Genomic DNA, 16,116 nt, shown 5'->3' on the forward strand with positions numbered 1-16,116 from the left:
GGCCACTACAAATAAAATGTTCAAATAACCTATACCATCCAGGATAGAAACACAAGTTTGGTGAATTTATTCCAAGTGTGTTTAAAAGCATTGTGTTTATGTCCCTAAATCAAAGGGCAAAACTTGAAAACACTAAAATAAATCTGCCAGGAAAGAGACTCGTAGTATACATATTCCAAAATATGAGTTTATTCATTCTCAGATCAGAAAGACTTATTTGTCTATTTGTCAGTATTCAGTTCTGGGAGTGATCAATGAAAGATGCTGGACTGGCCTATGCCAGACAATAGTATTTCTGACATTTCTTAGGTTTTTTTGACTCTCTAACACTGTTTTGTTCTTACCTACTGTGAATGGAAACACCAAACATGGAGAGTCTAAAATGCTTTCAGACCTCCTAAAATTACATTGATTTATAATGTGATAATTGTTATTAATCAGTGAAGCCAAGTGTTTTTTATTAAAAAAACCCCAGAACTTGATAAAATACCTAAAATACCCTTTTCTTATATTATTTGCTGCCATTTTCAGTGTGCTTGGTGTATACATTTGGGTGCTACAATAAGTAGCATAAACAGTCAAATATATCAGACATTTACTGTCACTGACAACCTCTAAGCAATGCCTTTTGAGGAACACAAGCATGTTGGTAGAGGGGACAGTAACACATTATTCTACAAAAATGTTTTTGGCTGGAGAACAATTGGTAAAGGCTTCCTGGTAAGACACAATACCCTTTGTAGAAATAAAATTTTGCTTAAGAAACATAACAGGCAACAAGGAAAATCTGAATCACTCCTAAAGCATATTTATATGATATACGTGATGGTAAGCCAGCAGATATCAGAATGACCCAGTGTCCCAGGTTATACAGTGCAGAGAGCACATTCCAGTAATTTAAACCTTAAAATGAAGTAACCTCCTCTTGTCCTAAGGAGGCATTCACTGTGTGGGTCAAAACAATTCTGATTCAAAACTATGAGCCTTGTGCAGTTACTAGATTTAAAAGTTATTTTGAGAAACCTCTGTAAGTGTGATACAGTAAATCTAAAATCATTGCCCAACAAGTCCTCAGGAATAGACATTTTTTACATATACCTGATGCACTGCATGAAGACGTTTGAGTGTTCACAAGAAACCCATATGAACTGAATTAGTGTAATTGTTGTAACTTGCCTACCCCAGTCACCAAATCCTAATGCCATTGTTACACCCAATTACTATAAATCTTTCCAAACCTCACACCCATTCTCCTGTCCCGCCTATTATTGAATTGTCTCTTAATTTTTTCCTAACCTTTGTTTGTCATCAACACAATCATCTCTTTCCCTTTCACTCCCCAAACTTATCTAATGAAATATGAAACAAAACTGTAGCCCTTTGGGGTGAGGACCAGGCATCCTGTAAAAGAGTTCTCTTCTGCTAGCTGAATAACCAAACAAGCCCGCAAAACATTCTAGCTTTAAAAAATTTAAAAATAGAAGAAAGTTACTCTGTTGCTCAGTGTCAGTCAGCAATTTCAACTGGACAAAGATGAAATTCTTATTCTACAAGCAAGTTTCACAATCTTATCACTTACGGGTATACCTACATAATGCACATTGGAAAAAAGAAGAAATATTAGCTCTGTACTACAGCTAAGCAACATGAGTCTGGAAAAGGTGCTGTAGCCAAAGGATTTGAATGATTCCTTAGTGTTAAAACTGAAAAGACTTCTTGCAGCTTACCTAAAAAGATCCATAAACAATGTGCTATAATATAAAAACACAATTTCTTTTTCAGTATATTTAAATGTGTTAAGACAACTTGACTCACAAGTGTAACAATGGATGGTATTTAAATCCCAGAGAGGCAGCAGAAATATAATGATAGAATTGAATGCCTCAACTCTGCTAAATTAAAAGTCCATCTAGTTAACTGTCTGCAGCTCATTTATGGAAAAAGTATGAAGAAACTACATTATATGAAAAGGAAAGAGAGTACAGACTACAGATGCAGGTAGTGTACTTATTCTGGTATGTTCTCAGAGCAATCAAATGCTTATGAATTTTCTCAGCTGGAGGCTGCATCAGGATCATAATACGTAACAGCTTTTGATGAAGTATTTTTTCCTTGGAATGTGTCTAATCATTTTTTGAACCCATTTACATTTTAACATTTAAAATATCTTATGCTAATGAGTTCACAATTTAGACATGAGTTGTGTGAAAAGGGACGTCCTGTTGTTTCAAATCTGTAGCAAGTCATTTCGCAGGGTGCCCTTCAGTCCTTCTGCCACAAAAAGGGTAAATCTGTCAAGTGTCTTCATCATGACAGTCATAATTATAAAACTTCTGCTACACTTCAGGTCTTCTGCAGAATGAAAAATCTTCCTCTGCTTTACAGCAACATCATAAAAGTCGTAACAGTGAAGATAACAAGCAAAGCAGGCTTTATAAAGAGGTAATAGTGTTATCAGGAGCGGGGCATTTATGTGGCAGAACTGAAAAAGTGCAAAAAATTCAGACCTTGCTAACCTCCCCCCACCACAACATCAAGCCTCCTACAGAAGAGCACAAGACCTATGGATACTAAATGAATATCCTCAAATGTCAAATATTTAGTTCAATAGGCAAAGAGAAACTCAACATTAATGTCAAGAAAAGATTGTTCTTCAAACAACTAATTCTTTTTTAGCTTTTCCATCCTGATGCTTAAAGAATTCAAGTCCTTCAAATAAATTTACACCTTCTCCTAACCCAACACCAGTTGAGACCTGTTTTATAACTCATTCTAACTTCTCACAAAGCCTCCTTACACCTGAGCTTTAAGTGTTCTACACGAAGGAAAAAAAAAAAAAGATCCATCCCTCTCAGACCTGTAGAAGACTAAAATCTACGTCTTCCTCTTCCATAATCAGTAGTCACTAATTTTGCTTAAATTCTCTAAATTATTAAATTATTAAAATACTTAAACTCAGTTGACTATTATATATGTTCTCCATTGATAAAGTCAGGTTAAGTCCTCACATGCTGCTAGTTGTACAGTTCATTGCCCCCATAAGCAGTGTTAATAGAACTGCTAGTTTGCCGCATGTTAGAATAAAAAAATAAAAATCTACATGAAAAAAATATTTCCTTCCTTGCTTGTTTTTCAGACTTACAGAAATACTGACTTTCACACATCTAGCCATCTTTGCTCTTCTATGCATCCTGACAAGGTGACATTACTTGTACAGAGCACAGGAACTTCAAATTAATCACGAATTTCCCCAATGATGTTTCCTCTTTGGTTGTATTTGGCTTAACTACCTGTTCCTAAGCTGAAATGGCTGATTTTCCCACTATTTTTCCCACTATGATTTTTCCAGCATCTCCCCTTGAGCTGCATTAACTAATCCAGGCTAGAATAAAGAGAGGAAATAGGGCTGAAGACTGGGCTTTAACATCGCTAGTACCTGATTAACTTTTTGCATCCACAGCATGGCTTGGTTGTCACCAATTTGCACTTTCCCAAAACAACATTTGGGCTCAGATGAGAGGACTAGCACCTGCCCAGAACCATTCCAGGAGGCAGTCTAGATGCAACATCATATTTGAGAGGAAGTGAAAAGCAGTTTAGCCTTGTAGATGTGACTTTTGTTGTGCTACTTGGCCTTAAAGGCCAAGATCAGTCAAAATTTCTTTTTATCTGATACCTTATTCTTCAGCTACTCAGCCTTAGGGGGTTCTTTTGAGCCTTTATACACCTGGTTCTAATTTTCAGTACTCCTGAAACATTATTATCCTAGTATGCATCCATTCTTCCAGAGGGTTTATGAAAATAAAAATCCTGTCAGACTACTGAGATACTTCCATGATACTGATGACCTCTGTAGTGAACACTACAGTGAACACTGTCTAGGCATTTATATGGTTTACTTCACAGTTTTTTAGCAATTTAGCAATCTGTAGGAGGAATTTTTCTCTAGTTCCTGTATCCTTGAGTATCATTGAAGAAAGTTCATCTCAGCGCTCTATGGTTTTGTGTTTTCTGTGCTTTTTTTTAACTACCTGAAACTTGAGTAGAGCTTTTGAACCGAACTATTTCTATCTACATGCTTAATATTGTCAAGCCATTTGAGTAATATCTGAGAAATAAGCCTTCAACAAAAGCCTCTAGCAGTTAAACAGAGGTAGCAGAGTTAATTTATGCACAGCACGTCTCTCTCCTATAACATACTTAAATAAGTTTCATCACCTGAAGCAATAATTTAGGGAATGTTACAGCAGTAAACCGACGGGAATTAAGTCATACTTAGTCCTTCCTCTTAGTGAATGAAGTGGGTATCCATTTTATTATGTATTCATAAAAGGTTTAAAAAAATATTAGTTTCTTATAGGTTGGTTGAAAGTCCATTGCCAGCATTAAGTCCCCATTGCATAGTGCGAGGAGAAATTTTTGAGGAATATTTTTGGAGAAAGCTACATGTTCAGAACACTAGACATACCAATGATCACTAGGACTAATGAAGTGAGTATCTACTACTCACCATGAAAAGTGCACTCTTTGAATCAGCTGCCCTAAATCTGATAGCCAAGTACAGGACAACGAGTCTGAAACTCTTATCTAAGCACAATAGTTTGAAAGATAAAGTAACTGAATTATCATCATTATTAACTACAGGATGACACACTGAAAAGTGATAGTTTCCATTAAGCCTATACTATGCATATACTGATGTCTGTGCTTTACTTTTCTGGCTTTAAAATCTGAATTCAAAGTCTTAAGATAACAAACTAGTTTTAGAAGTAAAGCTTCTGCTGAAAATCTTCACTAACAGTCAATATGAGATTAAGACAAATACCACTATTTGCTTTCACCCACAGAAACCGAAAATCATCAATTTACAGAGTATCATTTACATCCCATTAGCCATCTCCACAGTAAAAATGAATTTTCACTCATCCTCAAGGCTTATAGTACTTTCTGGGAGCTAAAAGTAATGGTAGAATTTTTAGTCATGTATCGTACATGGAAAAGGTATCAACTTTGCAGAACTGAGTTTTCATTACTGGCATACAGAAAATCCATTAATAAATGTTACTCATCCTTTATTTGTGCTCAAGTAGTGTAACAGACTATTAAACTGCATGACCACACACTGTTTTCACCAAAGATACAAGTTTCATTTAATGGACAGAACAAAGCTATTGTAACATATACTTTACATTCTGTGGTTTTAACATTATTGGTCAGTGTTTGATTACAGGCCATGTCTAGCCACCATTTTCCAAGTTAATACTTTCACATTTGGAGTAAAAAGCTACTGCCTCATGAAAGTTAATGACTATTCCTTTGGTTTTATTTACTGCTTTTTCAGGTAGCAGACCATGGGAATGTTCCTACTCCATCTTAATGCAGGTAAAACAGGTTATCTTACATTGCCATAAATAATCATTATTAAAAAGTGTCAGCAATGTGGATATACAGCCTGCACACGTGATCGGAATGCAGCTTCTCCATCAGTTAGTGAGGCTTTGTCTTTTTGCTTTTGCTTGCTTAATTTTTACTCTAAACCTAAGGATCTCATAAACAGGGGGAGAAACAACTTGAAAGCAAAGAGCAGCAGGGCCAGGAACCATTAAGGAGTAATGCCTACAAGGGAAATGGTTTTGTACTGCAATACTATCTCACTTTATAGAAGATATTGATAATCTGGAAAGGTTCAAAATGTAAACCAATGAGAAACAATATGAAAACTGGGAAACCTGTTTCTCAGCAAGATACTAAAAGAAGCTCCGTAACTTAATTTAATTGAAAGATTATTAAAATTATGAAAATCAGACTCCATGTACTTTCCAACATAGCTAACATATACTAGCAGAAAATAATTCAATAAAGCAAGGCTTATAAATAAGTAGTATTTTTGACTAGACCGAAAAAATCCTTAAAACTCTTTATTCAAGCCTAAAAAATCACAACAAACATCAGTTTAAGTACATGATGAGAATAATTTCTCTAAATACAATGTGATTAACATAATTAAAACAAGTGGGAGCTCAGACCAAGTAGTGACGTCTACTTCCTAAGGCCAAACATCTCAACACTGAAGGATTACCCTCTGCAAATCTCTGACCATGTAAGCAATTCTAAATATGCAGGCAAGCTCAAGAAAAACAGAAAAATCACCTCCCTCACCTGACCCAGTCAAAAAATAAAAAATAAAAATAAAAATAACATTCAGACAATAAACTCTCACATACTGGAGCAAATTAGAAGAAAACAATCCAGAAAAAAAATTCAACTAATGTACCAGGCTTATTTTTGCCACTGTTTGGAGTTTGTTAGTGATAGCCAATCAAATAATAAGGAATAAAATCAGTAAATGCTTCAACATTGCACACATACTGAACAGAAAACATTACTACCACTCAAAGCCTCAGTATTACCTTCCAAGAGGCCACTGGCTCAATACTTCTGAAAAAAAACATAAAACAATTCCTGATCTATCTAACCTATATTTCCTTTACACTAACTTTTTTTTTTTTTTCTGCCCAAAAGAACAGCCTGAGACTGCAACAGAGAGAAACATTTCCAGTAGCTCCTCACTATTTTCACAGCCAAAACTACCTCACTTCTAAGCTGGCTTGCTTCTGATTTACTCGGGGAAAACAGTTAAAGCTCCATTGAACACAATGCACACAAAAGAAACAAATTCACCTTGAATTATTATACTGCTTCAGGAAATGATGCAGAGAGAAAGTAATTTTTTTTTAAAGCAACGGCACAATACATTGGTCTCCCCAGAATCAGCATGAAAACTTTTCTGTACCTGTGACAGATAGATGTATGCCATTTATTCATCTAGACTAAAATGGCATTACCAGTTTAATCATCTAGACTAAAATGGCTCTCCTACAGCTCTGGGAAGTACCATCAGTTCCACTGTCTGCCTCTGAAATACTGATGCACGAACATAAAATTTCTAGACATGTGATAAATGGCAACCTGTAAACTACTTCATACAGAAGTCTACTGATCAGTTTTATCTCTGTTAAAGACTACACCAAATACATGGAGGAGCAGGTTCTATGCAGTGAAGCCCCCAGATATTATCGCAACTTTTCTAGAAAAGCATCCACAATAAAAACAACTTTTATCAGTCTGGATATTGCCCCAGAAGCACAGCACCTGTCACCATCATAACAATTACATTGGCTCAGAGCAACAAGACCACCTAGCCCAACATCTTCTCTTCAGAAAAAAAAAAAACAACGAAAAAACAAACCTCCAAGAAAAACATCCAAATATGTAAACAGTGAGGCAGTGAGATTTGGTAATAAGAAGCATTAAGGCTATGGTGTCAATGGTACAAGTCATGCATTACCCAAATCATTCCCACATTCAATCTTGCTTTTTGGCAAGCATTTGTTGCCTGCTTGGGTATCTAAAACATAAGCACAGCAGGGATGCATCAGAATGAAACAGCATGTCTGCAGCATCAATGAAATATTGAGACAGCCTAATTATAAATCAAGGAGGTCATTAACATGCTGCCACATCAGTTCTTCTTGCTGAGGATGGGGAGATGTCAGATTTGCAGCAAGCTGTGGCGTATGTCAGCAGTGACAGTCTCCAGCTTCTCAGAATCTTTCTTCTAAATTCTTCACTCTACAACTACTACCCTACGTTACAAAAGAGGTATTTCTGCTTATCTAGAGTGGAAATGGCAAGTATTTAAAAACTAACAAATCGAGCATAGGCTCAATAATTTTTTTATTTTATTTTTTTAATCTGGCAGCAAGCTGACATATTTAGCATAAATATATGTAACCTTCTTGTTTACATTTATCTGTTCATATATTCTATTCCTGCTCATGGAAATGCATGTTAGCCACCCTTCACATATATTACAACCTTAGTTGTAAAGTACAAATAACATTCCTCTACACATCATAATTCAAAAACATGAGTTAATTACCTATTTACAAGAGAAAAAAAGGTATAAATATGATTTATTGTGGAACTATGTACTTCAGTGTTCCTTAACAATAAATACCTAACTCCAGCCTTCCTCTCTAAATAGAGCCACACACTGACATCTCCCCAGGATTTAATGTTTTCTCGCAGGATTGTAGAAAACTTTAAGGCACAGCATGTTGATGCACTAATATCCGAAAATGCAGCACCAGGAAAGAAACAGTTTTCAGTGTATTTAAGATCACAGAACCTTTTTTTTTAATTTTAAATGATGTAGCCTAGCACAGTTTTCCTTTGGTATTATCCTGAAAAGACTACTAAACAAATGCTCTCCGTGCGTATAGCCTCAAAGTCTGGATATAATGAAGTCTTTTCACAGAACTGCAGAAATGTCATTGATGGAAAAGACCTTTAAGCTCACTGCAACCAACCATCAACTTTTACCCCCCAAAAAAGTTTTTTTAAAAAATCACCATGCCCACTAAAACATGAAGTGCCTTATCTCTATCTTTTTTTAAATACCTCCAGTGATGGTGATTTTACCATCTCCCTGGGCAGCCCATTTCAGCATCTGACTACTCTTTCAGTAAAGAAATTCTTTCTCATATCTAGCCTAAACCTCTCCTGGTGCAACTTCAGTGCTATTTTCACTTGAGAGAAGAGGCCAGAACCCACCTCACTACAACCTCCTTTCAGGTAGTCAGAGAGAGTGGTAAAATCTTCCCTCAGCCTCTCTCTTGCCATAGATTATATTCTTCCAGTCCCTTCTCTAGTACAGGAAAAAAAAATAAATAAAAAGACTATAAAGAAAAAAAGACTTACTTGTCTAAAGACCACAGAAGGTATCAGGCTTAAACAAAGACTTAGGCACCAGAGCCATTTCAGTCACTGGTCAGCACAGTTAGTAAAGTAAGAAACAAAAAATGTGTTTAATCTGAACGAGCTGTATCCTTTCTGTGCTCAATGAGCTATCAGAGATATTATTAAAAGCTATCAGAGATACTACTAAAAAATTATATATAAAGGTATATTGGGAAAACCTAAATGAACATGTGAGTGAGCAACTTTATGTAGATGTCTTTCCCCATAAACCCTAAGCAATTTTCTACTAAAGGGAAGATACGGAGATTTTCCAGATGGATAGAATGTGTGTACACAGAGACAACTGCTTTCAGTTCTCTGCCAAACTGAAAGCCATCCAGTGTACCAAATCTGACTACCATCTGACTACCATCTTTGCCCACTTCTAGGGCACATGGTAAAAAGGAAAGGGAAAAGGCTGAAACAAAAACAGCTGAGCTGAACAAAAAAAAGGACAGAACCAGCATTTGTTCTGAATTCTGAACCCACAAGCAGTTGTGATACTGCTTCACAAGAAACAACACAATAATGAGAGATGCCATGAGAAAATTATGCATTCAAATGACTAATGAACAACCACATTTTACACTGCAGACAGACTGCTTACAGTAATTACATGAAAGCAGCAATGAACACACCAGTTGATTGTGTAATAATAAAAAAGAAGTATTTTGAATGTTCAAAAATGTTCTTTAATTGAAACAATCAAATACAAACATAATAATTTGCATATCAGCAACCGTGTGCCTCTCAAACAGCACATATTTAACACTGGCATTAAAATAATGGATCAATTAAGAAAAGCACAACAGGAAAAATCAACAATCCACAAAAGAATATATGTAAAATTACTTTAAAAGTTATTCCATGTTTCTGTTTATGAAACCAATGTCAGACATTATCAGAAAACCAACAAATTTGAGTCCACACCTCAAATACTGTGTTTGGTTTTGGGCCCCTTCCCAGGACATCAAGGTGCTGAAGTGAGTCTAGATGGGCAGTGATGCTGGTGAAGGGTCTGAAGAAAAAGTCTTATAGGATGCACTGAGGGAAAACAGGTTGTTAAGCCTAGAGAAAAGGAGGCTGAGTGGGGAGCTTATTGCTCTGTACAGCTACCTGAAAGGAGGTTGTAGCGAGATGGGGGAGGGAGCAGTCTCTTCTCCCCCATAATAAGCAAGAGGACAAGAGGAAATGGCCTCAAGTTGTTTCAGAGGTTTAGATTAGATATTAGAAGCAACTTCTTCATTGAAGGGGTTATCAAAGACTGGAATAGACTGCCCAGGGAAGTGGTTGAGTCACCATACCTGGAGGTGTTTAAAAGATGTGTAAACACAGTGTTTAGGAACAATGGACTTGGCAGAATTAGGTTAATGGTTGGCAGAGTTAGGCTATGGTTAGATTCAATGATCTTATAAGGTCTTTTCTGACCAGAATGATTAAGTTATTCTGAACTCATTACATAATACATTGTCTTCCAGTTGCAAACTTAAATTAATAAATATTACAGCAATATTACACCAACATTATATAAAGCAATTAATTTTCTAATTTCTTAACTTTTTTTTCTTTTTTTAAACAGGTCAAATAGTAAATTTTGAGGTCTTGTAAATGCATCAAGTCCACTGCACTTAATGGACAGTAACTTCTGACTGCGTGTAATACATGTCATATTATGTACCGAATGAACTATGCTATATGCAATTTTCAACTTTAAAAGTTTACAGAAGTTGTGTTATAGAACTACTTAAAGCCAGCGCTTGCATGGTGGCAAAGCACCTCAAGCTCCCACTATAAATAGCTTTACATGGTTCTGGCAAGAACTAAGGGAAGAAAATAATGTATAAAGCTTTTCTTGATGTGCCCCACTTCAGTTGTAATTAATAAACACGTGACCATGTACTTTGATGAACATGAGAGCCATTCCCTTAGGGAAGTGATTACTTTGCTCCCACAGAGAAATAGGCAATAGAGGCAGCTTTCCACTTAGAAACTCTTTCGGTACACTTTGTTCTCTCTTCCTATACTAAAATGCTATTTAAAAAATAGGAAACACCTTTGAAATTCAGTATCAGCCCTGTAAATGATGCACATCTCAAAATCAATGTGCCTTCAGCTTCATATTGTGGTAAGTCTTTGAATAATATGATTAAGTTTGGAATTAATATATATTTTTTCTAAGAAATTTGTTGGGAGATGAGAATCTATCTATCTATTAGGGCTTCCATAATCTTATAGCTCTCCTTATAACCACCTGTTCCTTTTGTATGAACTATATGGCAGAGGACAAATGACTTGTGTTCTGTAGTATACCAAGGCATCTGGAAAAGAAAAGATCTCCTGCTGGGAGATTAATCCTTCAAGTAAACTGGAAAAAAAAATCTTTTTTTTCTACCCAGATGTACTTTTAATGAATCTTTAAAGCATGATCATATATCTTATTGCTATAACTTACACCCCCACCTCAAATGAGATTATATGATCAAAAGCACTTTTTACTGTATCTATATGAAGATGTTTTTCTGAGCTATAAACTTCATAAAACATCCCATGAGGCCATAATGCATGAAGTACAGATCAGATCCCAGACTACAAGGAATAGGCTTAATATGTGTACAAGTTTCTTCCACAGCTAATAAATAAGCAACTTTCAAGAAGAGTTAAAATGAACTCTAAAATTTAAAACCAGTTTTTTTAGTCAAGACACCCTCTTACTTGGTTAAATTTTGTTTGCAAAAACCAATCAAAAATACTTGGCATGAGAAGCAGTTCTGTTTGTGTTACAGCGTCATTCAAAGTCCTGCCTAACTCAGACACAATATGGATATGAAAAAATCAAAAAACAAACAACAAATTGGAAAAAAAAAAACCAAAACAAAAAAAACCCCTAACAACCTCTTAGAATCTAGAATCCCAGATACGTTACAATCAGCTTGTCATGAGCAACTTTCATATAATAAATATCATTTATTATGATAGATGCAGCATTTATCTAGTATACACTGACACAAGTAATAATATTCTTTGATATAGTCATACCTCAAACACTGCAGTATTTACTGATTGCTATCTTTATCAATATTTTTGCGTGGCTGTTTTTTTTTCAAATCCATCTAAACTAACTCACTCAATGAATCTCACTCACAGATCATTTTTGGTTCATTTAAATCCAACTCAGACATTTCAGTTCATGTTCATGCTAATGAAATTCAGATAAACTGCCCTGGCTGCAGGCCCACTGACTTCTGGCTGGAGAGCACACACAGCTGGATGCCTGCAAGTCAGGCAGGACACGATCTCTGCATATAGGTTAACGACTGCTTTGCGTCACCAACAACTAAAAGTACAGACACAAAGCCTGAGATTTCAAAACAGAATTCTGCCTGCCTGGCAACTTTTTAATAAAAACAAAGCTTATTTTTCTATGTAATATTACATGATGTGAACACTTGCTAAGGAGATTACACTGAAGCAAGAGGGATAGAGAGGAAATTATAGCCCTGTTGATGAAAAGCAACTTAGGATGCATTTCACTTTAACTCACCACAAATATATGCTGACACCAAAAATATCAGTTCCGCTGGTTCCATTTTTCCAGCTTCACACTCTTATCTCTTTAGACCAATAAAAATGCAATGCCATCTTAGTATCAGATTTATAGTCAAAACCACCAAAAATCTGGCTCAATACAGCCTTTTCTGTCTATCACCCACCGTTTTCTTTCCTTATAACTCTGCAGAAAATACTCAGTTTTCTTCTAGGAAGTTGCAATAGCCCCTCTATGTAAAGTGGAAATTACCACCATAACTTCAACTCCCAGCACCTTACAAGTCAGCCACACAGCAATGCACAAGCAGAGTAGAATCAGTGTTTCCTTTCCTCACTTTCTTGGTAATCTATTATCAGCTACATTCCAGATGAATTACTTTAATCTTATGTTTGCACATAATCTCTCAAAATTTAAGGTCATTACAAAAATTTACTATCAATTGTGAACCCAGGCTGACTCATACTGAGCAGTTTCCTGGGTCTAGTAAGTGAAGGATTATAGCTAAAGCAACCCAAAAAATTCAACATATTGCTTTATAACCTCCATTGGTTATAAAATTGGTATCTAAAATTGACTTAATATATGTTGCAAGTCAGAACTTTTGAGATGGTATATCCAGTATTTTACTAAGACTTACAACCCACACATAGTGCATAATTTTAATTCAAAACTTACTAATTTTAGATTTAAGAAGACCCAAATATGTTTTCAGAACATACATTAATAGAACAGAAAGCACAGGTTGATGGAAATGTAGTTGCAATTCAGAATGGGTAATCAGAACATCCAAAACTCATACCAAAATAGAAATGCCAAAAGGCTAAAACCATTTTTAAAGAATTGTTAACCTCTTTTGCCTTTGAAAATATGGACCTAAACACAACAATTGTAACTGTCAAGTTTTCCCAAAACTAGTTTCATTTTTAAATCTACAACTAAGAGCTGAGCTGTTCAAAGATAAGTATTAATCACAAATAAAAAGAACTTACCTTCCTGTCTGTTATTTTTCCTTTTTAGCCATTTTTCCACAGTTTCCACACTCACACTTTCTGACACAAACTCATCCAGTACCTGGGGGTGAAGAGAAAGATAGGCCTTCACTTTTTCATCCGTTAAACCTGAAAGACAGAATATTAATTGATTACTTTATTGCTACGAAATTCCTCATACAAAACATGCCTAGATGCCATGGCAATCAATATTCTTATGTTTAGCATGCTGATTAAATACACGACTATTTAAATTGTCTCCCCCCAGAGAGAAACATACCCAGTCAAAAAAATGAACTGTCATAAAGACAATAATAGAAGTAAAGTCTATTCATGCAAGATATTGAGTACAAAACGTTCCCTACAGGAGTATACATAAAGATTACATTGAAGAAATGGCCAGAAAGAAATTTACTTCTACGATCGTGACTTTAATTACTTATTTTCAAGATATGCAAGATGATATATTGAAAAAGAAAATAGGTGGAGGGAAATAGAAGAATGGGAACCTGTATTTCTCACAGAGCATCAAATCAGATACTCTCACTGGAAGCAGCAATAAAAGCAATAAAAGCTATCGCACAACTCCAAAATCAAGTTCAGTGTTTAAATACTGCAGTTACTTAACTTTAGAAATAGAAACTGCTTTCACATGTACGATTCCTTAGTAGTTCAGCTTTCAAAATAAAAGCAGTTGTGGATAAAAGGCCTCAACAACACGTGCAACAAAAAGAAAACTCCAGTACACACACATTTCAGAAAAAGAAGCAACGTTCAGAATCTCAGAAGTCTGACACAATCATAAATCAATTCCCAAATTCATAAAATTACAAGCTGATCACAGTCTACACAAATCCCCCAAACGAAATCCCCAGCTGCAGAGAGGTGAACCCAAGAGTGCCGAGGCTTTAGGAGAGAGGGCAAGACAGAAGCCCCACATGTCCATGTCCCAAGGGGCTAAGCTTCAGCCTGCCAAACATGTTGTACACACACCAAGTACAAAAGTCTTAATGAGGTCTGATGGGAAGAGGAGGAACAACTACTGTAATGACTCTAAATAGGCTTTCTCTTCAATGGTGTGTATGGAAACATAATTGTAAATTCTCCACAGCAAATGGCCTGGGTGCAAAAGAAAAACTCTTCTCCAAACAACTCTGACCACATTTGGAGAATATTTGTGCTATAAAATAAGATCAATTTTCCTATTTTATGCTTCACACAGTATCAGAGCATGCTGAAAACAGCTATAATGTAATTTAAATGCTAGTCAATGACTGTAACCTTTAAGATGTCCTACAGATGTTTACTACGAAAGCCTTCAGGAAGCAATACCAGAACACAAAGCATCAATGTCTACTTGCAGAGCTCAAACCATAGATGCCATTCTCCCCACACCAGCTGCACCATATCATTCTCACCACCAGCCCCAACCTGGTTTAAAACATCTCTTCTATTAATCCTCACAGGCAGTTGTTCCCACAGAATATCATAGCCTCAAATAACAACTTACTCACTTGCAGTCACGAATCTCCAGATCTGAACCACATGAACATGCTGACTTTCATTAGTAATGAAGGAAAAGTTCTAACTCAGGAAGAACAGGAGATGATCAGCAAGTGGGGGGAAAACAAAGAAATAAAACCCTACGACTTTGATTGCTCAGCCTACAGATGGCAGTTTGTAAATTTGTATCATAATGCATATATAAAAAAGATTGTGTGTCACATGAATGAAAAGATTCAGCCAATACAGGTATTGCCTCCCATACTGAAAAAACAGACTAACTAATATAATTTTGTAATTTGCTCAACTAAAAAAAAAATGCAATGTATAAGTAAAGTAAATCTTTCTAATAAAAGAAGTAAATCTAATAAAATAAGTAAATCACAGTAATAGATTTCGAAAAGAAAACTTATTTGGAGAATCATTCATAAAAACTACAGTGTTATAAAGATTCACCAGAGTTAACCATCAGAAGGTCATCAAAATTTATCTGCCTTTTAAAACCTGAGTGAAAAAAAACTACTTCAAGTTTGTCACAAAACGCCTGTTATTTCCAGGTTATATCTTTGGACTACAAATGTAACTTACTGCTTCTAGTAATAAACTAGGAACTGAAAAGTCTTACTGAAATTCTACAAGGGTTGATATGCGTTTTCAGCGAAAGTAACCTTAACTTTCTTATGAGTGCAGTCTGAGTTTCTTGACTTCAATGGAAATAATGCAAACTGTCACGGCTTGTGGGTTTTGTAATATACTAATCAAAATTCAATAAAATGGCAATTTCAAATACGACTCCAATCTATACGTCAGGAGCTCGATTTCCATTCCAGATATCCCGCAATTTCAGCAACCTGAGCGTGAAGACTCCGCTTTAACCTTATACAGAAAAGTGAGTCATGAAGCTGATATAAGAAATTCTACAAGTCTTTAAATGACCCTACTGCATTTCACTATAGGTACAGATAGTAGATACTCTTTTTTCACTATAAGATTTGTAGGTGTGAGCACACAGAACAGGATGCTTCTTTTCATGCATTCCCAGAAAGCATTGCCTCATACCTGGGGTCTGCCTGTCTTCCAACAGAGCTGTGGCAATTATCAAGAGGCACCATCACTCAGGAGAGCTGAACTCTCACCAGCAGCCTAGCATGCAGCAGGACAGAAAGCAGAGAGACTGGAACAATCTTAATGCCTCTGGGACTTAATAGGAATCCGGCATTTGGGTTGAATGTCCCTTCGTTCCATTTATGCACCTAGAGTTTGTCTGCTGATTCA

General features: G+C 35.9%; 1 protein-coding gene across 2 annotated transcripts in view; it reads right to left on the bottom strand.

Annotated features, from left to right (window-relative positions):
* PDE10A (phosphodiesterase 10A) overlaps nucleotides 1-16,116 on the bottom strand; it is a 180,374-nt gene that overhangs the window by 93,728 nt on the left and 70,530 nt on the right. For both annotated transcript variants that reach the window (XM_008504991.2, XM_030448590.1), the window contains exon 2: nucleotides 13,339-13,467. In XM_008504991.2, coding sequence (XP_008503213.2) covers nucleotides 13,339-13,467 — 129 coding nt within the window. The remainder of the gene's footprint in view (nucleotides 1-13,338; nucleotides 13,468-16,116) is intronic.

Source organism: Calypte anna, chromosome 3 (genome assembly GCF_003957555.1).
Source record: "Calypte anna isolate BGI_N300 chromosome 3, bCalAnn1_v1.p, whole genome shotgun sequence".
NCBI classification, from domain to species: Eukaryota; Metazoa; Chordata; class Aves; order Apodiformes; family Trochilidae; genus Calypte; species Calypte anna.